We start from the raw sequence: 25,455 nt of genomic DNA, 5'->3' as shown, positions 1-25,455 counted from the left end.
ATCATGCGTCTTCTCACGGTTTGTGTTTCATTTTGTGAGCCGACTGACAACAGTTGTTCGCTCCCCTCTTTCTCCCCTGCTCTGCTGCCCATGCCCACTCCTCCCTCTGGTCGCTGCGCTCCACGCCAATGATGCATTTTTAAAAAAAAATTCTGAGGTAGACTTGAACCGAAAGAGGGGGGGTTTATGACCTTTTAAACACAAAATAGTTTTCTGGGAATCATTAAAACGTTTCAAAATGCTAACAAAAAATAAATTAAAAAATAGTCAACTTAATACCATTTATACATCTCAACAATGCTTGTAATTTAAAGTGTTTAGCATTTATTTGATTCTTGATAAAACATTGGTTATAATGTAAAGTAATCACCAGAATATCCTAAGAGCCAAAGTACAAGCTACTTCTGGAACTTAATGATCACTCGCCTATAAAGTTAGTTTTAAAAGTGAGACTTGTACTTCAAGTGGCGCTGTTGTTGCTGTATTCTCTTTGTCCAAACATGAATTCAGTGAACTCTGTGGGGTATTTTTTTTTTGACTGCAGTTCAATGCCCTGTTAATATGCGCATGCAGGGGAGCCACACGTGTTGCACGTTACGTTAACCATTCAAAGCAATAAGTCTAATAAATCTCTCAAACGAGTCCATTTACACCGTGATGGATGTTATAGAGAAGCCTGTTAATGACTCTAATGCATTTATTGTTCAGCCAAGCGGGGTTTAAATCCTATTAATCTTCCATCTCTGCCAACTGACATGGAAATGATTGCTTTAAGTAGTAAATGTGGAGAGGATTAAATATATTTGTCTTGTACTGTAAAGAGGTTTTCCCAATGTCATGGATATACAGTGTGGAAAATGTATTTCCCATTGGCTATTTGGCGTCGTACGCAAGTTCATATTTGCTTTAAATGTGCTTTTTTATTTATCATTTTTGTTAGTGGTCTGAGATGTTCGTACCTTGTACTTTTAGATTTCTGGGATTTGCATTTGTGTTTGGTACATTTTTTTTGCTGGGGTGGTGAAAAAAAAACACGTGTTCCTGCTTTTGTATAGCAGGAGGTAAACATTGGCAGAGAGACAAGTGTATGTATAGTCTGTGGATAATAGTGATCATGTGATCCTCTGGCTGAAGTCACACCATATTCATGTGGTTTCAAGGTTACTCTAGAGCGTTTCCCATGAGTCTGCAGGTGATTTGAGTTATTCATGTGCTATTAAAGATCAGTTTGAAAGGTGGATCAATTAAAATGTCAATGCTTTTTTTAGAGACTAAATTGTATGTCAAAACTTAAAAATGTATAGAAATAAAAACAGAATTTGCTAGACATTTTAGTGCATGCATGTTGAAATACACACTGTAAAAAATGCTGGGTTCCACACAAATTTTTCATGTCCCAACCCAAACTGATTAAGTTAACTTAATGGTTTTTACAAATTTAAGTGAATTGAACCGAAGAAAGTAAGAATTAGGTTGTTTAAATTTATTTTAAATAAGTAGTTTGAACAAGCAGCTAAAGTTTTGAGCGCAGCATATTAATGATATTCATTAGTTTACTATAATTATTCTATTTAAAAATGCTGAAAAATTATTGTAAATATTTTAAAAGTAATTTTTAAGGTAATTTATCGTGAAAATCCGCCTTAAAATGACGTTTTTACAGGTTAGGGCTAATAATAATAATTCTGTGATTCAAAAAATGTTTTATACAGTTGTTTGTGTTTTGTGCTAGAAATTTTAATGTAGATCTAAAATTATCCTCTAAAATTTTTATTTTTCTCAACCTCCTATGTTTAAGTAAAATTACTGAAATTACAAAAAGACTACTGAAGCTACTGAAAGAGCCTGAGAAAAATGCAAACTTAGCAAAAAAATTTTATATAACATCAGTAAAATAACAATTCTTCATTCATTCATTTTCTTCTTGGCTTAGTCCCTTTATTAATCTGGGGTCACCATAGCGGAATGAACTGCAAACTTATCCAGCATATGTTTTACGCTGCAGATGCCCTTCCAGCTGCAACCCTTCACTGAGAAATACCCATACACTATCATTCACACACAAAAACTACAGACAATTTAGTATATATGTGTGTATATATATATATGTGTGTGTGTGTGTGTGTATATATATATATATATATATATATATATATATATATATATATATACATATATATATATATATACACCATATGCGTGTGTGTGTGTTTATATATATATATATATATATATATATACACCATATGCGTGTGTGTGTGTTTATATATATATATATATATATATATATATATATATATATATATATATATATATATATATATATAAATAAACGCACACACACATGTATGTGTATTAGTATTTATTTTACCGTATTTCAGTGTACTAATTTGCACTGTAATTTGTAGCAATTTTAAGTGACGGATTTCCTGTTTGAGTCTCTTGATGAGTGAAGCTGATTGTACAGATCAGATCTGTTATTTATATACCGATTCATCTCATTTTTGGACAATGCCGTGGCTTGTCTGCCATCTGGAAGTTAAAACTAACAGGAAGAGGAGCAGATCTTTTGATTAGGTTTTGCTTTAGCTGGCTCAAATAAGGAAACAAACAATTAGGGCATACGACACGATAAACATAGATATGAAAACACAAGTAGGACAGTTTCCAAGATTAAATTTGGAAATCAATTATACGGCAGTTTAAATTAGATTTTTAAACTAAGCAGTTTTGCAGGAAATAAATGTCTTTAGAGTCAGGGTTCCCACGGTTTATGGGATTTTTGGAATATCATAGAATTTTAAAGGTTTAATCGAGACATTGAAAGTCAGGGAAATTTTATTATTTTTTTTTATCCAAGTAATTTTTAGTTGAATTATTACTTCCTATTTAGCAATATATAAATACCTATAACTTTCTTTTTGAAATTTCACACCTATTGTTTGGTTAGGCAATTTTTAGCTCTACAATTTCTTTCTTTCATGCTCATCAATTGAAATAAGCAGCTCGTCAATTCAATTCTTGTTTATATACATTCATATATACATTTACAATTTAGTTTGTGTCAAAAGCAGCTTAACATAGAAGTTCTAGTCCATTGAAACTGTGTCAGTCCTGTTTTCAGAGTTTAATTTCAGTTTAGTTCAGTTCATTGTGGTTAAAATTTCACTGCTGCAAGTCCGAACACTGAAGAGCAAATCCTATCGATGCTCAAGTCCTAAACTAAGCAAGCCAGTGGTGACAGTGGCAAAGAACAAACTTCACCAACTGACGAAAGTGAAGGAAAGTCAAATGTAATTTCCACACTGTACCTCAACTAAGGCTTATATTTCAGGATAATATAATTATATAGAGATAATATAATTCAAGAGCTTGAAAAACCTGGGTGTTAGAAAGTGGATGATAGAAAAGCTAAATGTAAAGCTTGTAAAAATTGCTACCAAGCTATCAAACATGAAAGATTGAGCACTTTGTGACCATGTAATTCTTTTCAAAATCTGAGGTAAATTATTGCTGTTCTTTAGTGGATATTAAAATCATGTAAATTTATATTTAAGCCTAAATCATTTTAATATTATGTTTTTATTTTAACATATTTCAATATTATTATTGGACAAGCACAACGTCATCATTAGATGTCATGGAAATTCAGCTTTTAACTAAGTGAAAGTCAGGATATTTAATAATTGGCTTAAACTGGGAACCCTGTAGAATTCAATCTTCATGCTAGTAACAACAAAGTTGTGGATTTGATTGTCTGCAAGCTTGTGTGGTAATTAAAATATGTCAAATGAATGCAATTTAATAAATTACACACATTATATGGCTAAAAACCCCAAAAACTCAACAAAAAAGTTGAAAAAAAACAGGGTCTGTTCTCCAGATTAGTCTTTGATTCTGCAAGCATTCTTGCACAAACATTCATTTTAATTTCCGCTCCCCTCTGGAGTGGATTGTTTCTTGATAAATTCAGGCATATTTTTTCCTCAAACAAGCTCCTGAAACCTTTCAGCCCTGCTCTCCACATGCGCAACCACTTGAAAGAGAGGTGCGCAGGATGAAGCCAAAGTCTGGAAGTAATTCCATCAATGGGTCAAAGCCCGACATTACCCCTTGCCTTCACATGCTCCATTTCTCTCTACTCAAACTCACCGATCCAGGAACGACTCTACCAGCCTTAGTGTTTATAGAAACTCTGATCAGGTTCCAGAGTGTGATCTGAGACCAGCTGTCCGACTCATTTACATTACAGGCCTCCTATTGGCTGATTCTTGCACACCAGGATGGTGTGATCCAATCTCTTTTTTTGCTAGTTGGAGGAACATCCTGACATGTACTCCTAGCTAAGTTTACAGTGTGGGTAAAACTTAACCAAGCTGTTGTGGATGAAAGTCACCTGATTTGAATGAGCTTGTTTTTGTTGTACTGTATGCAATTACGCCAAATTAATGTTTAATCTGGTTTGAATTGTAAAACCTTCTCACTTTTCACTCTGTCTTGAGTTTTAAAGGGAAAGTACACCCAAAATGTTTAATTCTGTCATCATTTAGTCTCTCTTGTCTTGCTCCAAATCTGTTTGACTTTCTTTTTTTTCATGTTAAACACAAATGATTTTGAAGAAAGCTGGAAACTTTGACTTTCTTAGTATTTGTTTTTCTTAATATAGAAGGCTTTCAGCTTTATTCAAGATATCTTCTTTTGTGTTCAACACAAATTTGAAACCTATAAAGGTGTATAACTACTTGAGGGAAAGTAAATAATGAGCGAATTAAAATTTTTGTGTGAACTACACCTTTAATGCCATACATTCGACATGAAGCAAGATTTGTTATGTCTGGTTGGGGTCATGATGCACCAGTACCACAAACAATCAGTTCAGAATGAGACCAAACATCACCTTGCTCTTTTTGAAGTGTATATGAGAATGTTTTTAAGTTATTCTTTGAGAGTACTAAAAAACAACATTGTCAAGGTGTTTTTGTTTGTTGATATGCGTGATTTGCAATGATATACAATGATTTGTAGATGTTTGTAATGTTTGTTGATGCTGAATTGTTTTTTTTAATAATGCAACTTTAATTTTTTTGCTGTTGACTGACAGTTGATACAAATACTATTACTTATACCCAGTGGTGGAAAGAGTACTGAAAAATCATACTTGAGTACCATTGCTTGCCCAAAAATGTAGTGCAGGTAGAGAGGAAAGTATCTGTTGGAAAAATTATTTAGTAAAAAGTAGCCCTTTTTAAAAGTACTCAAGAGGAGTGAGTATTATACTGTGAAAGGCTGATGCGTTTACATGCAATTTGTGCAGGGATGTGTAAACGAAACATTCTGTATGGCCATTAAGAGATTTCTGTCATCATACAGTAAACATCCTTCATCTTCTCATCAGCGACATGCAGCCTATCAATGATAATGTTTAAAGATTTTGGACATGTTCTTGAAAACCTTTAATGATACAGAACAGTTTGCTGCATTTATAAATCGCCCATGTCTTGAGCTTGTTCAGTATGTTGGGAATTACTGATTTTTCTACTCAACCATAGACAAGAAATATTAAAGTAGTGACTGCACGTAAAAATTAATTATTTTTTGACAGCAATTTAGTTTAATTTTTGTAGTTTAGTTTTTTCAGACTTTTTTTGTAGTCTGAGAGATGTTAAAATGGGCAAAAGATCAAACTGCTAATGCAAATATTACAGGCAAATTTGTTTCATTTTGAGCTATTTGGATTTTCATTACATGTCGATTCTTGTTAGTGAATAGAAAACTCTCAAAATGCATTTGAAGTTTATTTTGTTTTACTTTATGCATCTCTGTTGATATAAATATATTTAAAAGTTTTTTTTTTCCTCAAACTGGTTTTTGTCTATGCAGTTTCACCTCATTAGCACTTACCAGGATGTACGTTTTTATTCCTGTTGATTTTCTGAGGGGTTTACGAAGAGGTTTTAACCAGTAATATTTTTTTTGTTTCTAAAATGTTTTTTTTTTCTGGATGTTGAAAATTTATACTTTTTGGAAGCTTGTGTTTGTAACAGAAATAAAACAAATAATAGTTTTAAAATAGTTTTTCTCCTTTAAACAGTAAGAAATCAGAACTGTGAAATTAAAATTAAAAACTCTAAGAAACACAGACAGAATTGTCAGAAAAAGCCAATAAAATGTAAAAAAATACGTTTGAAGTCTGAGAAATAAAAAGTCAGATATAAACTCAGAATTTTAACTTTTTTAACAAGTTTGATTGCAGTATATTACAATTCTGACTTTTTTCCATCAAATTGTGTGACTAAATTAGAATTACGAAAAAGACTACAGTTTATATAAAGTTGAATACTCTCAAAGTTATGAGGTTAAAATCTGAAATCAAGAATAGAAACATATTGTTTGCAATTCTAAGTTTACATTATGTCTAGCAAAACTTGTTTTTTACAATTCTGACTTTTTTCCTCCAAAAACTGAGAGAAATATCAGAATTATGAAAAATAAAAGTCTAACAAAAATTCTAAAAGCAACAATAATATAATTTACTATAGCCTATAAACTATAAATATAAGATTTCTTCCCATTTACTGTATACAAGCTCAAAACTGCAAGAAATAGTTTTAATTTTGTGGTGGAAATGTGTTTTCATAATCTTTTAATTTACAGTTAAAAAAACCATCAATCAATTCTTGAGATTTGTTTTGGGACAACCTAACTGTTTCTTGTTCAATCCACTTAAAGTTGTTAACCAAATCGGAAAACATTGAATTGTGTGGAAATCTGCCTTTTTTACAGTGTAGATTTGAGCTAGTTAGCCTAAAAACAAACAAGATTTAATTAACACCAATTAGAATAGCAACAAACAGGCATGTAGCCACCAATTTGTATTTGTTCGAAAATGTCCATGTGCTCCTGCAGACAAACTTGATGAATGATATTACTATATATTGGCATCAAGTCATCAGTTTCATTAGTGAAAACAATTAGTGCGCTATTGAATATAGTTAGTGTTCCCACAGAGCATTTTTGTGTTTAACCTTTGTGTGCTGTTGGAGATGTTTTCATCCACTATAGGGTGATTTTGAGTCTTATTTTGGCCACAACTTTCTCTGTTTCAGCAAATGGAATGATTTCTAGTGACAAATCTTATTTTGAACCATATTTTGGAAAAATGCTTAGAAAATTGTAAAATATATATATATTTATATATATATATATATATATATATATATATWTTTATATATATATATATATATATATATATATATATATATATATATATATATATATATATATATATATATATTACACTCTGGGCAAATTGACTACCCTTTCGTTATGTTTGTGGCTGTTTTTGCCCCATTGACTTGCATTATAATGACATTTTTTATTGCAAATCAATGACACCATATAATCAAGCCTTCTTGACTGTTGCTGGTTTTCCCTGTTGGGAAGAGTTAAATTTACATTAAATTTTTACTGTTGATCATCGGCTGCAGTGCAAAAAAAGCTTAGTTTCTGGATGCAAATTTATATGGTTATAAAAAGTGTAGGGTGGGGGACTTATTAGAACTATAAAAGCCAGACACTTTTTTTTGCGCAGGCGCATGTAAAGGGTTAATGCTGCCAACTGATAATCATCAGTAAAAATGAAAAGTCTGCATGATTTAAGAATGCATGATTTTTTTGGTGTCACAGCTTTGCGATCAAATAATGTGGTTATAATGGAAGTCAATGGGGCAAAAACTGCCACAAACATAACAAAAGGGTAGTCCATTTGAACAGACCACAAGGGTTTAAAGGCGTCTAATAGATGCCCAAGCATGGACATCTTGGCTAAATTTGGGCTGTCAGTAAATCCGGAACTGATGTCGATAAACATAAATGGAGAGATTACACTTCACATGTGTGGTCATTGTTTCCGGTCTATTTGATAATTAGCCTATTAGACTATTGTTAGATATCTGTTAGATTTTCACTCACAGCCCTAATTTAGCCTTGTTTTAGCCAAGATGTCAATGTTTGGATGTCTTTTAGAAGTCTTTTTATCTTATAAAAAGCTTGCTGGTTTAAAACAAGTAGATTTTTTACTAAATAAAGCACACATTCCTTTTATTTGTGAGGTCTAAGTGCCATGTCTACCAAAGTTTAGTACAGTTAGAAATTATGTCACAATGAGGTTTTTCGACAGAGGTCAGAACCGATTTAGTCGCTTAATTCCCACTTGAGCAAGCACATCGATTTTGCAATAAATACATTGTTTCAAGACTGCACGAAATGATCCAGAGTTATTATTTTTTTGCAATCTTTCCTTGTCAGAATGTCTGCACGTCAGCCAGTCCTTGTTTTCTAAGGACAGCAGTAGAGAATAAAACAAATTTGTTTAATTGATATTTAAATTCTAAGTATATTTATAAAATGCATTTGCTAGTATTTTATTGCATTCAGTGCTTTAATTAATTAATTATTTTCTCTGGAAATCATTCGCACATCAATCAGTTGCATTACATTTCATGAGTGATTTACACATTTGTTCTGTCTCAGGAATGAGACACTCTACCACTGATGTAACAGATCATCACAAAAAGGGACCAACAAAGTATCTTTTTCAGACATGTACAGATGTTTGTTGTGTGCATTGTCATTTATTTGTTTGTTCTGTGTTAATAATTCTATTTAACTTGATTCTAGGGGATAATTCACCCAAAAATGGAAATTCTGTCATCATCTGCTCACCATTTACATTCTTTTGTTGAATAGAAATGAAGATATACTGAACAATGTTGTTGAGAGTTTTTTTTTTTACTACTATGAACATCAATGGCTGCTTTTTCGAACATTCTTCAGAAGATCTTGTTTTGTGTTCAACAGACAAAAGAAAATCTATTCAATCCAATTCATGTTTATGTCTTTAGCACTTTAACAATTTAGATTGTGTCAAAGCAGCTTAACATAGAAGTTCTAGTCAATTGAAACTGTGTCAGTCCAGTTTTCAGCGTTTAAGTTTAGTTCAGTCTGGTTTAATTTTCACTGCTGAAAGTTCAAACACTGAAGAGCAAATCCATCGATGCGGAGCTCCAAGAGTCCCAAACCAAGCAGGCCAGTGGTGACAGTGGTGAGGAACAAACTTTACCAATTAACGAAAGTGAAAAAAAAACAACGAGAGAAATCAGGCTCAGTTGAGCACAACCATTTCTCCTCTGGCAAAACTTCCTCTGCAAAGCTGCATTTTAGGTGCCATAGGCTGGTGAACACAATGTCCATCGTGGCGAACTGCAGGTGTGAGTAGGTCACTGGCAGGTGTTCAGGCTGGCCCACGGGATCATGGCGGGGACTCGTCTGTCACTGTGGTTTTTCAGGAAGTCTCATGCTCCTTGCTCGTCCATGATCGCCACAGCGTCAGCTCAGGATATGGCCTGGTCCAGGATTATGGATACCTTGGTATCATTTCCTCACAGGTCTTGGATCGCATCAATGGTGCTGCATAATGTCTAGACACCTCGGGATGTATTCCCAGGTGGAAATAGAAATGCAATAATTAAGTGCTACAAATAAAAATAGTAGTTATATAAACAGACATAGAAACAAACATGTAAAGCATATGAGAGTTTTTTTACAAAATGTCTGGTACATTAAGACAGGAAGAGTGTGTCCTACAGGTGGTTTGTCAAGCCCATTCACCTGCTTGGAGCACACTCATACGTCATATCGTTATGTGATGCTATGTGTGTACGGTGTGGAGAGAGTTTAACTAAGAGTGTAACTGTAATTGAGAGAGTGTGTCTGAGCCTCGGACATGATCAGGAAGGCTTATAGGTTAAGTTTAGGAGCCATAAATAAAAAGGCCTGACCTCCTTTAGTAGACTTTGCTAATCTGGGTACTACCAGAAGCCCTGAGATTTGACATCTTGAATTGTAAAAGTTTTGAAATCATAAAAGTTTCAAAACCACCTCCATGAAAATTTTTGTGTAAACTATCCCTTTAATTACTCACACTCAGACCATTCAACATGAAACCATAGTCTTTAATGATTCATTCAAATGTAAAAATGTCCACTTTTTGTTGATCTATCATATATATTTGCTTCAATTTAAAGCTTTTGATGTAATATTTATTCATATTTGATCTCATTATAACTTTGTTTCGATAAAACAAATCTGGTTAATTTTTGATGTTTCCCCCACAGACGACACTCCCTTGAGAAGTGGTCATGCCGGCTTTTGTGGTGCCGAACGGCTGCAGAATCTTCTCCAAAACCACCAAGAGGTCAGACATGACCTCACTCATTTCCAGTTCAGTTCGTACATTCCCAAAGTGTTCCTTTAAGAGGAACACCAAGCCTTGGAATAAATGACAAATCAGATGTTCAGACCACTGCTCTCTCAGGAATAAAGCTTCAAAAGCTGTCACTGGGGTGGTGACTTTTTAAAACATAAATGTTTGTCATTTTAATTATTAGGTGATGCCATATTAAAATTAGAAGTTAATTTGAAGTCAATTTGAGTCAAGGTAAGAAAGTACATGATTTTAATTTACATAAGTAATAAAAGTAAAAGTACTTCAGTGAGTTGTTTACCGGAGACTCACTCTGAATGAATTATTTGAATCAGTGAGTGGAGACTCACTCTGAGCAGGTCATTTTAATCAGTGTGTAGTTTACAAGAGATTTGCTTTAAATTGATCATTTGAATTGGTGAGTTTAGTGGTTTACTGTAGACTCACTCTGAATGAATCATTTAAATCAGTGACTTGTATTGCTGGAGACACACTCAATGGATCACCTTAATCAGTCACCCTTTAACTGGAGACTTACCCTAAACAGACAATTTGAATCAGTGAATTGTTTACCGGAGATTCCCTTTATATGGATCTTTTGAATCAGTGAGTTGTTGACAGGAGACTTACTCTGAATGAATCACTTGAATTAGTGAGTTGTTTACCGGAGATTCCCTCTAAATGGATCATTTGATTCAGTAAGTTGTTTTACTGGAGACTTACTCTGAATGGACCATTTGAATTAGTGGGTTGTTTGTTTACTGTAGACCAGGGATCACCAAACTTGTTCCTGGAGGACCGGTGTCCTGTAGATTTTAGCTCCAACCCTAATCAAACACACCTGAACAAGCTAATCAAGGTCTTACTAGGTATACTTGAAGCATCTAGGCAGGTGTGTTGAAGCAAGTTGGAGCTAATCCCTGCAGGGACACCGGCCCTCCAGGACCGAGATTGGTGACCCCTGCCGTAGACAGTCTGAATGGATCACTTGAATCAGTAATTTTTTTTTCTTTTTTCATTTCTTTTTTCTTTATTCATTTTTTATTTTACTGGAGACTCACTTTAAATGTATCATTTGAATCAGTGAGGTGAGATTGGTTACCAGAGGCTCACTCTTAATGGTTCATTTAAATCAGTGAGTTTTTTTTTACTAGAGACTCACTCTGAGTAGTTCATTTGAATCAATGTGTAGTTTAGAGATTTGTTTTAAATTGATCATTTGAATCGGTGAGTTGAGTTGTTTACTGTTCACTCACTCTGAACGAATTTTTTAAATCAGTGAGTTGTATTGCCGGAGATACACTTCGAATGGATCACTTGAATCAGTGACCCTTTTACTGGAGACACAATCTGAACAGACTATTTGAATCAGTGAGTTGTTTATCGTAAATTCTTTTGAATGGATGATTTCAATTAGTGGGTTGTTTGCTGGACACTCACTCTGAATGGACCACTTGAATCAAAGAGTTTTTTACCAGAGACTTACTGTAAACACATCACTTGAATCAGTGGTGTAGTATGCCGGTGACTTACTTTGAACCGATTATTTGATGCAGTGAGTTGTTTACTGTAGACTCACTCTGAATGAATCATTTGAACCAGTGAGTTGTTTACTGTAGACTCACGCCGAATGAATCATTTGAACCAGTGAGTTGTTTTGCTGGAGACACACTCTGAGCAGATCATTTGAATCAGTGACTAATTTACTGGAGACTCCCTCTGAATAAATCATTTGAATCAGCAAGTTGTTTACTGTAGACTCACTCTGAATGAATCATTTGAATAAGTGAGTTGAGTTGTTTACTGTAGACTCACTCTGAATAAATCATTTAAATCATTGAGTTGTTTACTGGAGACTCATTCTGAATTGATCACTTGAATCAGTGAGTTGTTCACAGTCTAATTCACAAATTGATTGTTCAGTGCCATTTGTGAGCCAAATTAACAAGTTAACTTATAAAATACAGTCTGTTCATGAATTAAACGCCACTTTCTTGTCACTTTGCTCTATTTACTCCCCTTCAAAAAAACGTTTAAGAAAAGTAAGGGAGTAAAAAGTACAATATTTTATTTTGGAAATAATTTAAAAATTGCTAAAATAAAAATACTCTGATAAAGTTTGACAACTAAAACATGTTTAAGTACAGTACTGATTAAAAAAACACTTCAATGTGGACTTTTAGGTGCAAATGTGTACCTTCTGAAATCACAGCACCCCATTGATAACTGTTTTTTTTGAGAGTGTAGTGGAAGTGATGTACGTTACATCAACACTTCGTAATGTCACTCAGTGATTGTTTTGCTCATCTACTTTGTCCTGTTTTTAAGAGGTGACCCAAGCTATTACATGGAAAGAGCACTATCTATTGTTGTTGAAGCACCTGGTAGGGGTAAAGCCATTAAATTGGTGCAAGGACAACCTGTCGTGTTTTAGAATCAGATAACATGTAACCATTTTTATTTTAAGCGCACAATTTCCACTTGTTCGGTGGCAGGATTGAAAAAGCAGATGTGAACCATCTCCTCATTTTCTCCCTTGACGCTTTCTTTGACCTACAGCAGATACCAGTGTCCAGGTCAAAGAGGAAGGTCGACCAGTCCAAAACCAGCTGTCTTTTGCATCTCCATACTGATCACCGATATTACAAACGCTTTGGAAGCATTGAAGCTATTGTGGCTCAGGTGGGTTCCCAAGATCTTGCATCAATTCAGTGTTGTTTTTCTCAGTTTTTGCCCCCCTTTGGTTCCCAATCTCCCCGAAGTTGTATTCACAGCATGTTCCTTCCTTTATCCCACTGGGCACTTCTGCGAAATTGTGGGATTGTGTGTCACCGATGGACCAAAGCCAAGTTCCTTACTATGGCTGTGGAAAAACAAAGGTCTCAGCTGCTTTGGTAGAACATGCTAACGTTATGTAATGTTTGTATGCTGAAGATAAAAGACAGGATTTCCACGAGTTAAAGTGTCCGTTTGTTATCTTGTGTCTGACGAGTTTTCCAGATTGGTGTATTCTGGGGGCCGGTTCGCCTGCATTACGTCTGAGCTCACACTGAGCTTTTTCGGGGGGTAGTTCCCATTGTCTTTGTAGGTGACGCAATGTTTTTGTGTCACTCTTCACAGCTGGTGATTTTTATTGTTTTTTCCAAATCTTGAAATGTACAATATTCCTGAAAAGCAGCATCCCTGCCAAAGGAATATCGCAAAACACCCTTTAAATGAAAGTGCCTTTTTTGTTGTTATTGTGTTGGTCTTTTTATTTGGTTGATTTGTTGGATTGTTAGATTGATTTTGGTTTTGTTTCCTTATGTTTGTGCCCAATGAGATCAATCAGCATATTGTTGGTAATAATATATGTACAAATGTTTAGAAGTTTCAGTCAACTGGATTTTTTTTGTGTCATGCATTTTTTTATAGTACATTTTAGTGATGTTGTCATTTTGATGATGAGTTCAAAACTGAAATTTTATGTAATGTAAATTTTATCCATTTAACATTAATGTTATTATAAGCAGTTGAAGTCTGATTTATTAGCCCCCCTGAGTTATTAGCCCCCCTGTTTAATTGTTTCCCCAATTTCTTTTTAGCGGAGAGAAGACTTTTTTAACATATTTCTAAACATAATACCTTTTAATAACTCATTTCTAATAACTGATTTATTTGATCTTTGCTATGATGACAGTAAATAATATTTGACTAGATATTTTTCAAGACACTTCTATACAGCTTAAAAAGACATTTAAAGGCTTAACTGGGTTAATTAGTTTAACTAGGCAGGTTAGGGTGATTAGGCAAGTTATTGTATAACGATGGTTTGTTCTTTAGACTATCGGGAAAAAAAAGCTTTAGCTAAAAATTTTGTCCATAAAAAGGTTTAAAAAAAATTTAAAAACTGCTTTTATTCTAGCCGAAATAAAACAAATAAGGCTTCCCCCAAAAGAAAAAACATTATCAGACATACTGTGAAAATTTCCTTGCTCTGTTAAGCATCTTTTAGGAAATATTTAAAAAAGAAAAAAACAAACAAATGGGGGCTAATAATTCTGACTTCAACTGTATACAGTGCTCAGCATAAAGTACACCCCTTTTGAAAATTATTATTTTTATTCACTTCTCTGTAAATATTAATTCATTCGTTTTCTTTTCGGCTTAGACACGCCAATTTATCCAGCATTTGTTTTACGCAGTGAATGCCCTTTCAGCTGCAACCCATCACTGGGAAACATCCATACACACTTATTCACACACTCATACACTATGAACAATTTAGCCTACCCAATTCACCTATACCACATGTATTTGGACTTTGGGGGAAACCGGAGAACCTGGAGGAAACCCATGCGAACATGGGGAAAACATGCAAACTCCACATAAAAGCGCCAACTGACCCAGACGGGGCTCAAACTAGTAACCCTCTTGCTGTGAGGCGACATCACTGATCACTGCCCTACTGTGTTGCCCACAGAAACAGAAGGCTAATACGTTTAAAATAAAATAACGTGTTGTCCAAAAATAGTAGCTACAAAATTTCAACTAAATGTAATTTTTTATGGTTCTCTTGAATTTTTTTCTTCTTAAAATTTTAGAGAATGTTTTTATTTAATATATTAATTGACTTAATTAACTCACATTTTAGCATCGTGATCTCGTTATTTTGTTCGATATTTCCAGTTTTGAAAATATCAATCATATACGAAACAGTATTTATTAATAGTAAATCTTAGTGTATATATATAGTATATCTTGTAACAATTCTTTTAAAAATATGCTGTTCAGTAAAAAAAAAAAGACTTCTGTGCAGTCTTAAGTCATTGAAAAGCACAAGTTATTTCATCCACTTTCTGTATATTTATTTGTTCTGCCCCAACTTTACATTATGGGAATTCTCCAATCTAACGTAACTTTAATTTAGTGGGTAATTTGTATTAATTTACACAATCTCAGTTGTATATTTTGGTACAATTTGTTCATCCTCAATGAAGGGTAGGGCTAGGGGTGGGGTTTAGAGACAAACCTTCTTTTAAAAATCATACATTATCATTCAATTGAAGTTGATTGACTTTGTATGAATTAGCCACTTTTCTGGCAATGTGTAAAGTAGTTACATTTCCTTATAAGATTGGTCTGGAATTTTCCTATCCACCTCCCTCCCCTACTCCACCTCTCTAAACCTGCTTCAAAGACAATCCCTGCTTTTTCTTACTATACCATGTTTTTCTGTAACAGGTTCACGTTTTGGCAGTAGCCTTCTCTCATCCAGCAGCACTACATGTAGTTTGGACAAAGCGGATATACATTTAAACTAAGATGCTGTTTAAAGGAATTTGTTAGGAATAGAATAATTATGATAGTAAAATACAATGGTCCCTTAGTAATCGCAGGAGTTACGTTCTAAAAATAACCTGCGGTAGGCAAAATCCACAAAGTAGTCCACTTTATTTTTAACAATTATATTAGATGTTTCTCAGACAGGCATTAACATTTTCACACTTTTATCTTTTTTTAAAACACACTCAAAGTTCAAACCTTCATAGAAAAGTAAGTCCAGTATTATAGAATGAAAACAAAATCTTCATTTATTTATTCTGTTATGGCGCCCTACAGCCTTGTAACATCTACCTTCCTTTACCATGTCCAGAAGTCCAACTTTTTGTGCAATGTTTAGGATCTTCCTCTGCTTTCTAGGTGCTACCATAGGTGCCGTTGACGCAGAATGTTTCGTCAACATTGTGGGCAGAAAACTTGCAAACATGCAGTACAGCACTTCAGAGCCACACTGCTAGCGATCGAAGATTTATGTAAAATTGGCAAGCTGAAACATTCTGTACTGTACAGGAGACATGAAGGAGATTGATTGACAATGGTCTACAGCCATTCAGGGCGCAGAACACAATGCACTATAAAAAAAAGCATGTCAAATTACACGAAAACAATCTGCAAAACTGCAAGGGATCATTGTACTCCATTTATAATCATAAATCGTGTGTGTTTATGCACACTAATATCTTCCAACGTTTTATTATTTGACACATTGAGAAGTGTTTGTGTAAATGGGTGTAGGTGCTCAGGCTGCGTGCCATGTCACAGCGTTATTCCCCATTACTATATTCACCCAGTGCTCTGTGCTAACATGTTGGTCTTGGCCTGCGTGGTGTAAGGAACAGAGGCCAGAATTTCACTCCTGTTCCCTACCAGACACTTTACCCAAGAGTGGTTTCATTCCCTCAGAGGCCAAATGTGCCTTTAACTGACAGTGACTGGGGCAAGAGACTCTCCAGAGGATTCACTGTTGCAACTGGAACTCTGAAGAACAGTGTCTCAACTGATCAGATAATTTGATAAGACGCCTGTGGCAAAATTTATCTGTCTAATTGAGATAAGCTTAATGAAATGATGATGTGAAAATGATGTGTTTTGCAGGTTGCCTCCTACATGAAAGCTGTAAATGATGTTTACGATAAAGCCAACTTTGACGGCATCGAGCTGATCAACTTTAAAGTGAAGTTTCTCACTGTAAGGTCCAAGTTTCTATTTTTTAATCTTCCTTTTTTGGAATAGCTCACCCTAAAAGGATGTGTAGTCACCACTTACTCACCTTCAAGTGGTTCCAAGCCTTTATGTGTTTTATTTATCAAGATATTTTGAAGCACGTTGTAGAAACCGGTAGTCATTTACATACATGGTAGGAAAAGTCAATAGCTATGTTTGCTTTCATCTATGATTATGCATATTTTAGATAATCACATAAAAAAATTGCTTAATGGAAGCGTCATGTTTAATCTCACACCTACAAAAGCTATCGGCTGTTCATTGTTGGGTTGGGCGATATGGCAAAAATGCGATCTCGATAATTGTTTTTCATATTGAACGATAGCGATATATATTTTCATATAAGTTGTTAATGCTTTAGATTTAACAGAGTACCCCAACAATGACTGAAGCCACAAACATTTAAGGGTCCATTTAATGACATAAAATTTTTGGCCGATAAATTTTTGATACAAAATTTCGAAAATTCGGTACATCTCTAATGTTAACACACTATTAGATTCCTATTGTTGCACATTTCTGATGTGTGATTGGCTTTTAGATCAATACAGAGTTAAAAAGTCCAGAGCGTATCATTGTTATTGACATAAATTTGTCGCGATTCAGTATAATATCATTTATCGTCCCAGCCCTAATTCATTGCATTTAACCTTCTAAGGCACAACTAGTTTATTAATATTATAAGAAAAAACTACAGCACTACAGCAAATAACAGTTATTTTTTTTATATTTGATGTCAGTTTATCAGAAAACATTGATTTTGTTCTCTTTTGACTCATTAGCTGGAAACAGAGCTTTAATTCGCAAATGTTTTATGCGATATTCGTGTTTTGCGCGTATGATTTGCAACTCTTGATTGAATCATAGCTAATTGCTTCGTCAAAATATCTTGTTTTTTGTTAAACAGAAACTTAAACAGATATGGAAAAAATGGAGGTGAGTAAATAATGACAGAAATTTTTATTAAATATTTTGGGTATATACTTGCTATACAACTATACTTGCTGAAAAGAAAAAGAAACCATCATAGAATTTGTAATGGTTTTAATTGGTATAGTTGAAGATTGTATTGTTTTTATGTAAATATAATGGTTCTTTGGGTCCCCACTGGTAATTTCTTTGCTTTCTATTTGGTGGCATGTTAAAAGCAAACAGTTTTAATTGAAAATGTCCCAAAAAGGTGGTTAGAATTTGATGTTGTGTCATTTGTTATGGTATTTGTAGTGGAAATTATAACTTGTGTGATGGTTTCTATTGATTTTTATCAACACTAATCCCTTTGCAACTTGTATTGTCATTCTTCCATCTGACTTAATTCTTCATCCACGTCGAAGATTTGCAATGGCCCAAACCAATAAGTGAAGTTTCACAAACGAATTTTGAGGGGAGCCCATGATCTGTTTGATGGTGGCTGGTCTCACATCTTTAATTATTAGTAAGCCAATCGGATCATTCTAAACTCAATATAAAGAGTCTGACTAGCATTACTACCTTATCTTCATTTCTGAAGAATACCATCATCCACCCTATCTCTTTTTCCTCCTTTACCAGTGGGGAGCTCTTATGAACTACCTAATAATGACCCCCTTACATGCTGATTGATCAGGCAGGAGCACTGAGCTCAATTATGTCCGAGCTCAGGGTTCTCTCCCGGAACAGCATGCAAAACCTGCTATCATTATCAAGCAGTATCTAAGTGTGAACTCTTAAAACTTTGATTATTACAGGTGATCACAGAGGAAGATCCCAGCAGTCCCATAAGCGTCACTCATGTTGGTCCTGAGAAGCTTTTGAGTCTGTTTTCCGAGACAAACTGGAATGACTTCTGCCTATCTTATCTGTTGACTGACAGAGACTTTAGCGGGGTTCTCGGCCTGGCCTGGGAAGGAAAAGCAGGTAATATTTTACCCCATCCACTCTAGAGAGCATCGCCAACACAAGCTGCCTCATTGACACCCACAACAAATGTCACGTAGAGAAATATTATGATACTCAATGGTGGCCAGCTATTAATGCCTTTGGTATGCGACCTCTATGTCTTTGACGCGACACGACATTGAATGGAAGCTATCTGATAACATCACTCAAGCCCCGGACACCCTATTGAAAAACTGCAGTGCGGGTGGTGGGGGTCTGGGTGTGGAGTGGTGGTCTTTTGGGGAGTGTTTTCTAGGAAAGAATGTGCGCTCGTGTAAAATTCAGAGAAACAACCTTCCTGGAAGTTTTATAGCGATCAATTGTGCTGTTTTTTGAGTTTTATGAGGTACAGATGGATACAAATGTACTAATATGAAACTGCAGCACTTTCTAGGGAATCACTTGTTTACAATAACATTCATGATTGTGTGAATAAATGTAATTGTAGAAATAGATGTACGAAGTAAATACCAGAATACATTCCTCTACATATTTGAAATAAATGCAGTAGTATAAGCTTACATATTTGAATCTATAAAGATTTTATTAAACAAGATTACATACTGTTCTTTAACATGCAGACAAGCATATAGCCGTCAAAATAGTTGAATAATTAGATATAATTTAACAAACAATTGAATGAGTACACAGTCATGTACTTGCATACGTAATTGAATAAATAGATGCAATTAAAAAACTAGATGTATTTAAATTGTTACGTTATTGAATAACTAGACAATGATACAGTCATTTACAAAATTAAATAAACAGATATAATTTAACAATGAAATATAATTGAACTATTCAACATTATTGCACAAGTATATATAGTTGTAATTGTAAAAGTAATTGACCACATAATTGAATAAATAGATATAATTTTACAACTAGATGTAGTTTGAATGGTTTGATGTAACAGAATACCCAGACAAGGACACAGTTATTTACAAAATTGAACAAACATATGATTTAAAGTCAGCGCTAATAGCCTAATGCTTAGTGCGTCGACTTATAGCACCCAGGTGCTCGCGGCGACCCGAGTTCGATTCCCGGCTCGAGGTCCTTTGCCGATCCTACCCCTCTCTCTGCTCCTTATACTTTCTTGTCTGTAAATCTTCACTCTCCTGTTATTGAAAAGGCGAAGAAATAGAAAAAAATTACATAACATATAATTAAACGGTACAACAAGTGAATAAGTAGACATTATTGAATAAGTACAGACAGTTGAAATTGTAAACAGTCATGTAGTTGCATACATACTTGAATAAATAGATGTAATTAAACAACTAGATGTGTGTATATATACATACATATATATATATATATATATATATATATATATATATATATATATATATATATATATATATATATATATATATTAGGGATGTGCGGAGCAGCCGGTATTTGTATTTGTTGAGGGGGGAAAAGTATTTGTATTTGTATTTGTATTTGTATTCGAGTAAAATTCAAAATGCCGCAAAAATATATATTTTTTCTATTACACTTCTAATTTACGTTATAGTGAAAGTATTGTTTAATTATACCCATTATATAAATTATAGATATGCAATATTGGCTGTTGTTTTTGAACATGTGATAAGAAATGTCATTGAAAAGAAAATAACATAGAAGCCATTGTCTCATCCGTGGTTAAACCAACAACTAATAAAATACCATTGTGAATATTATGAACCCCACCACCACCGTTCATGTTGAAGGACACTGAATAGACAGAATAAAAACAAATAATACTTCAAAAAACTGTTCTTCTTCTGAAAGAACTTCTTTCCAATGGAAAGAATTCCAAAAACTAATATTAACTAAATAAATCTAAATAAAACCCTGCCTGGGAGATCTGGCAGAACAAAAGTATTCTATATAATACTAAAAGATACAGCCCTGCTATTGTCATCTGCCTGCCACAAAACAGACACAAAGTTTATTTGTTTGTTTGTTTGTTTGTTTTATGTTTGAAACTGACTTGCTGGGGCAGAATGTGGCTGTGTTGATGGTTTGGTGCTTGTGGAGGATTTAGCAGAACATAGCTGTGCTGATTGAGGGGATTGATGCTTGTGGGGGGTTCACAGACAGCATCAGGAGAGGATGCTTTTAGTGCATGTGATAATACATTACATAGAAGGTTGTGCGGTGGCACAGTGAGTAGCACTGTCGCCTGACAGCAAGAAGGTTGCTGGTTCAAGCCCCGACTGGGTTCTCCCCATGTTGGCGTGGGTTTCCACCACAGTCCAAACACATGCAATACAGGTGAATTGTGTAAGCTAAATTGTCCCTATTATATGTGTGAAAGAGAGTGTATGGATGTTTCCCAGTGCTGGGTAGCAGCTGGAAGACCAGCCACTGCGTAAATCATATGCTGGATAAATTGGTGGTTCATTCCACTGTGGCAACCCCAGATTGATAAAGGGATTTAGCCGAAAAGAAATGAATGAATGATTATGGATAGAAGATGTTGACAGATGTTTAATATCTGCCTCTGCTGATTTCACTTTTGCACACATTATACAGTATCACTTTGTTTTATCTGCAGCAGCACTGACTGTAAAATGCTTCCACACAGAACCTGAAGGTTTTTTTTTCTTTTGACTGGTGGAGGACCAAGAAATGGCTCAGCAGCAGTCTTTTTCACTCTTTTTCTGGGTGCCCAAATGTATTTGAGGAGTTTCAAGTTAATAAAAAGTGAGGGGAAGCTATGCTAAGGTTAACTAGCCTATAGCATATATCTTGCTGTCTGCAAAAGACAGTAATTTAGACGTACCATATAACTCCCATAAGTGGATACTATTCGACACAACTGCAAAAGCATCGTTTTATAAACGAACGTTAACGTTACTCTGTCAACAGTCTATTGTCTAAATTACCGCGCTAACAGAGCTAACGTTGCGTAAACAGATCACCCGGTTGCAGACGTCAATAATGCAGCGTAATAGAATATCCCGATCAAACTCCGCTTCAACTCCGCTACAAGTTTATAAATTGCCTCTGGAACCCAATTAAGGTACAAAAATCTATTTAACAAAAATAGTGATGCAGTGAAGTATTTTTTTCGCTTAGCCGAGCCTTCTGTCTGTTGCTGTGGAGAAGCTTGTGTCAGACACCTTTTATCTCCGCCCTGCCCTCCGACTACTGACTGAGGTCGTACTCACACTAGGTACAGTTGCCTCGAACTGGGCCAAAGCACGCTTGTCCCCCCTCCCGTCTCCCCCGACGGCCCGCGCTCACACCATATCGGGCCTCGGCACGCTTACGTCATCGCTGCTGCTCTGTTCAGTGAGAAGCGCTCTCTATGGCAAGCCTTTTTAGCATTTAAATCTTTGTTCTGACTCCATAAATATATTAGAGATATCTCTAATTATATTTTGACTAGTCATAATTATAATTCCACTACTCAGAATGACAATTAGAGATATCTGCAATTACAATTGTACTAGTACGAAATCAGATGAATTTTGACTAGTAACAATTTTAATTGATATCTCTGAGTTTTTACTAGTCATAATACATTTAGAGATATCTTTAATTCATCATATTTAGAGATATTTACAAATATATTTGAAGATATATCTAATTAATTTACTAAAAGTCTAATTACAGTTCTAGATATCTTGAATTGGATTTTTGACTAGTCAAAATTCATTTGGAGATATCTCTAATTACACTTGTGACTAATCAAAACTTATTTAGAGATATCTACAAATATTTTTCAATGTAAGTCAATGGAGGAATATGACTAGTCAGTCATAATATATTTGCAGATATTTCCAATCTGACTAGTCGAATTATAATTATGACAAGTCAAAATATAATTAGAGATATCTCTAAATAACAAGGTTTAAATGCTAAAACGGCTTGCCATACGCTCTCACCCAGTATTATTAAATATTTCGACAAACAGTCCTTAGGGATGCGGTGACACGCAGTCAGATATTTTACCGGATAGATCCGCCACTTTTGGCGCGCATAAACAATCATAAAGCTCTCGTGCTGCAGGAATGAGGAGGTCTGCTGAAGGCGCGCAGCTGATGTGCAGTGAGGGGTTTGCGTCTTTAATAAACTACGGCAGTTTGCGATCACTGAACAGTAAGAATGATTAATAAATCCATATGAAACAACCCCTTAAAAGTCACGTCTCAGTTTCGGGCTTTGGCGCGTTTTGCACTGAGCATATCTCTCTCTCTCTCTCTCTCTCTCTCTCTCTCTCTCTCTCTCTCTCACTCACTCACTCACGCGGGCATGCACTGTGGTCTCATGTGGAAACGCTGATTTATTATTTTTTTTGTGTGTTTTTCTTGCTCCCGAATACAAATAATTTTTCAAGTATTTGTTCGAATCAAGTATTCGTAAAAACACGCTATTCGTGCCTTTCCGAATACCGTATTCGGGTTCGGCTCCACCCTTAATATATATATATATATATATATATATATATATATATATATATATATATATATATATATATATATATATATATATATACGAACAAGTATTTATAATTGAAATTGGATCCAATCAAGGAGTTGACCATGTAATTGAATCAATAGATATAATTTAACAACTTGACGCAATTGAATGGTTAGATGTAATTGAATAACTAGACAAGGATACAGTTATTTACTAAATTGAATAAACATAAAATTGAACGATACAACAATTGAATGCATAGACTTTATTGAAGTACAGATTGAAATAGTCGCAGTCATGTAGTTGCATACGTAATTGAATGAATAGATATAATTAAGCAACTAGATGTATTTGAATTGTTACATTATTGAATTATTAGATGATGATAGTTATTTACAAAATTGAGCAAACAGATATAATTTAACGATAGAATATAATTGAATAATTCAACTTTACTGAACAGTTCTATATAGTGGAAATTGTACAAGCAATTGACCACATAATTGAATAAATAGATATAGTTTTATAACTAGACGTAGTTTGAATGGTTAGATGTAATTGAATAACTAGACAAGTATACAGAGGATACAGTTATTTACAAATTGAACAAACATAATTTAACGATACAACAATTGAAAAAGTAGACTATTGAACAAGTACAGATAGTTGAAATTGTATGCAGTCATGTAGTTGCATTTGTAATTGAATAAATAGATGCTATTAAATGACTACATGTATTTCAATGGTTAGATGTTACTGATTGACTAGACAAGGATACAGTTATTTACAAAATTGAACAAACATAAATAACACAACATAATTGAATTAATATATATAATTGAACAAGTATTTATAATTGAAAATGGATGCAATCAGATAGTTGACCATGTAATTGAATCAACAGGTATAATTTTACAACTTGACGTAATTTAATGGTTAGATGTTATTGAATAACTAGACAAGGATACAGTTGTTTACAAAATGTAACAAACGTATAATTTAACGGTACAACAATTGAATAAGTAGAATTGAATTGAATACTAAATTGAGTTTTGTATTGAATAATTAGACATCATTGAACAAGTAAATATAGTTGAAATTGTATGCAATCAAGTAATTGACCACATAATTGAATAAATAGATATAATTTTACAACTAGATTTTAATATAATTTATATTATTATATTTCACAAATAGATGTAATTTTACAAAATTGAACAGATATTATTGAAGAGTGCCGTGTAATTTAATGTGTAGAAATAATTGAATAAGTACATATAGTTGAAATTGCACACAATCATCTATTTGCATATGTAATTGAATAAATATATATATAATTAAATGGGTATTTATAATTGAATTACTAGACAAGGATACAGTTTTCTACATAATTTCAAAACAGATATGATTTGCCAACGAGATTTAATTGAACGAGTAGCAAAATTGAACAAATACATATAGTTGAAATTGTACACAATGTATTTACTATTTAATTGAATGTATATATGTGCAATTAAACAACTAAATATAATTAAATGGGTCAATATAGTTGAATAATTAGACAAGCATACAGTTATTTACATAAGTGTACAAATGTAATTTAATGATGAGACATAATTGAATTAATAGACAAGCATGTTGTGTAGATGTAATTCAACTTAAAAACCAACTTACAATTATTGACATCATTGAACAAATATGTAATTGTCTGTGCAGACATAATTACATGAGGAGCCCAAGCTACTATTGTCTACATAACTATATGAGTTGACCATAATATGGTAAGGAAGTACGATGCTTAATCAGTAAAATCTTACTATAGCTTTTTTTAAAACCAAAACAACAATGTTAGTGCATTGTTTGTAGTACAGCTACTAAGATGGCCTTGTAATTAACATTCCTCTCCCCAACACAATGAATGCCGCATTCTCCATTAACAGCTTCCTCTACATGACAGGACATGAGCTCAGCTCTCATTCCCTTTAATCTGGTCATTACCTAGATCCTGAATCTCATAAATGGGATCCTCCGATGTTCATTGAAAAATTTATTCATCTACCAGCATGAATTACTATGGAACTCTTACTGGTTAAAGGGATAGTTCACCCAAAAATGATTTACTTCCCCTTCATTTGTTCAAAACCTTTTTGAGTTTCTTTTGTCCGATGAACACAAAAGAAGATATTTTGAAGAATGCTAAAAGCTGCACCCATTGACTTCCATAGTAATTTTTTACTATGGAAGTCAATGGGTGTCAGCAACCAGCATTTTTCAAAACATCTTTTGTTTTCAACAGGAGGAAGAAA

At 34.1% G+C, this 25,455-nt stretch overlaps 2 protein-coding genes across 6 annotated transcripts in view; one reads left to right on the top strand and one right to left on the bottom strand.

The window, feature by feature from the left end:
- Nucleotides 1-25,455, top strand: part of si:ch1073-396h14.1 — a 47,112-nt gene that overhangs the window by 5,400 nt on the left and 16,257 nt on the right. For 2 of the 3 annotated variants that reach the window (XM_684373.11, XM_073936777.1), the window contains exons 5-8: nucleotides 10,176-10,255; nucleotides 12,824-12,946; nucleotides 16,682-16,774; nucleotides 18,538-18,706. In XM_684373.11, the coding sequence (XP_689465.6) occupies nucleotides 10,176-10,255; nucleotides 12,824-12,946; nucleotides 16,682-16,774; nucleotides 18,538-18,706 (465 nt within the window). The remainder of the gene's footprint in view (nucleotides 1-10,175; nucleotides 10,256-12,823; nucleotides 12,947-16,681; nucleotides 16,775-18,537; nucleotides 18,707-25,455) is intronic. The other variant, XM_005161720.6, reaches the window with a different exon arrangement.
- Nucleotides 19,147-25,455, bottom strand: part of LOC100331214 (lipoprotein lipase) — a 38,292-nt gene continuing 31,983 nt past the window's right edge. Inside the window, exon 6 of one of the 3 annotated variants that reach the window (XM_073936780.1) lies at nucleotides 19,147-19,851. In XM_073936780.1, the coding sequence (XP_073792881.1) occupies nucleotides 19,844-19,851 (8 nt within the window). In that variant the 3' untranslated portion in view covers nucleotides 19,147-19,843. The remainder of the gene's footprint in view (nucleotides 19,852-25,455) is intronic. The other 2 variants (XM_073936779.1, XM_073936778.1) reach the window with 2 other exon arrangements.

Source organism: Danio rerio, chromosome 22 (genome assembly GCF_049306965.1).
Source record: "Danio rerio strain Tuebingen ecotype United States chromosome 22, GRCz12tu, whole genome shotgun sequence".
NCBI lineage: Eukaryota > Metazoa > Chordata > Actinopteri > Cypriniformes > Danionidae > Danio > Danio rerio.
The sequence above is the reverse complement of the archived record's forward strand: the minus strand, read 5'-3'. Positions and strand labels throughout refer to the sequence as shown.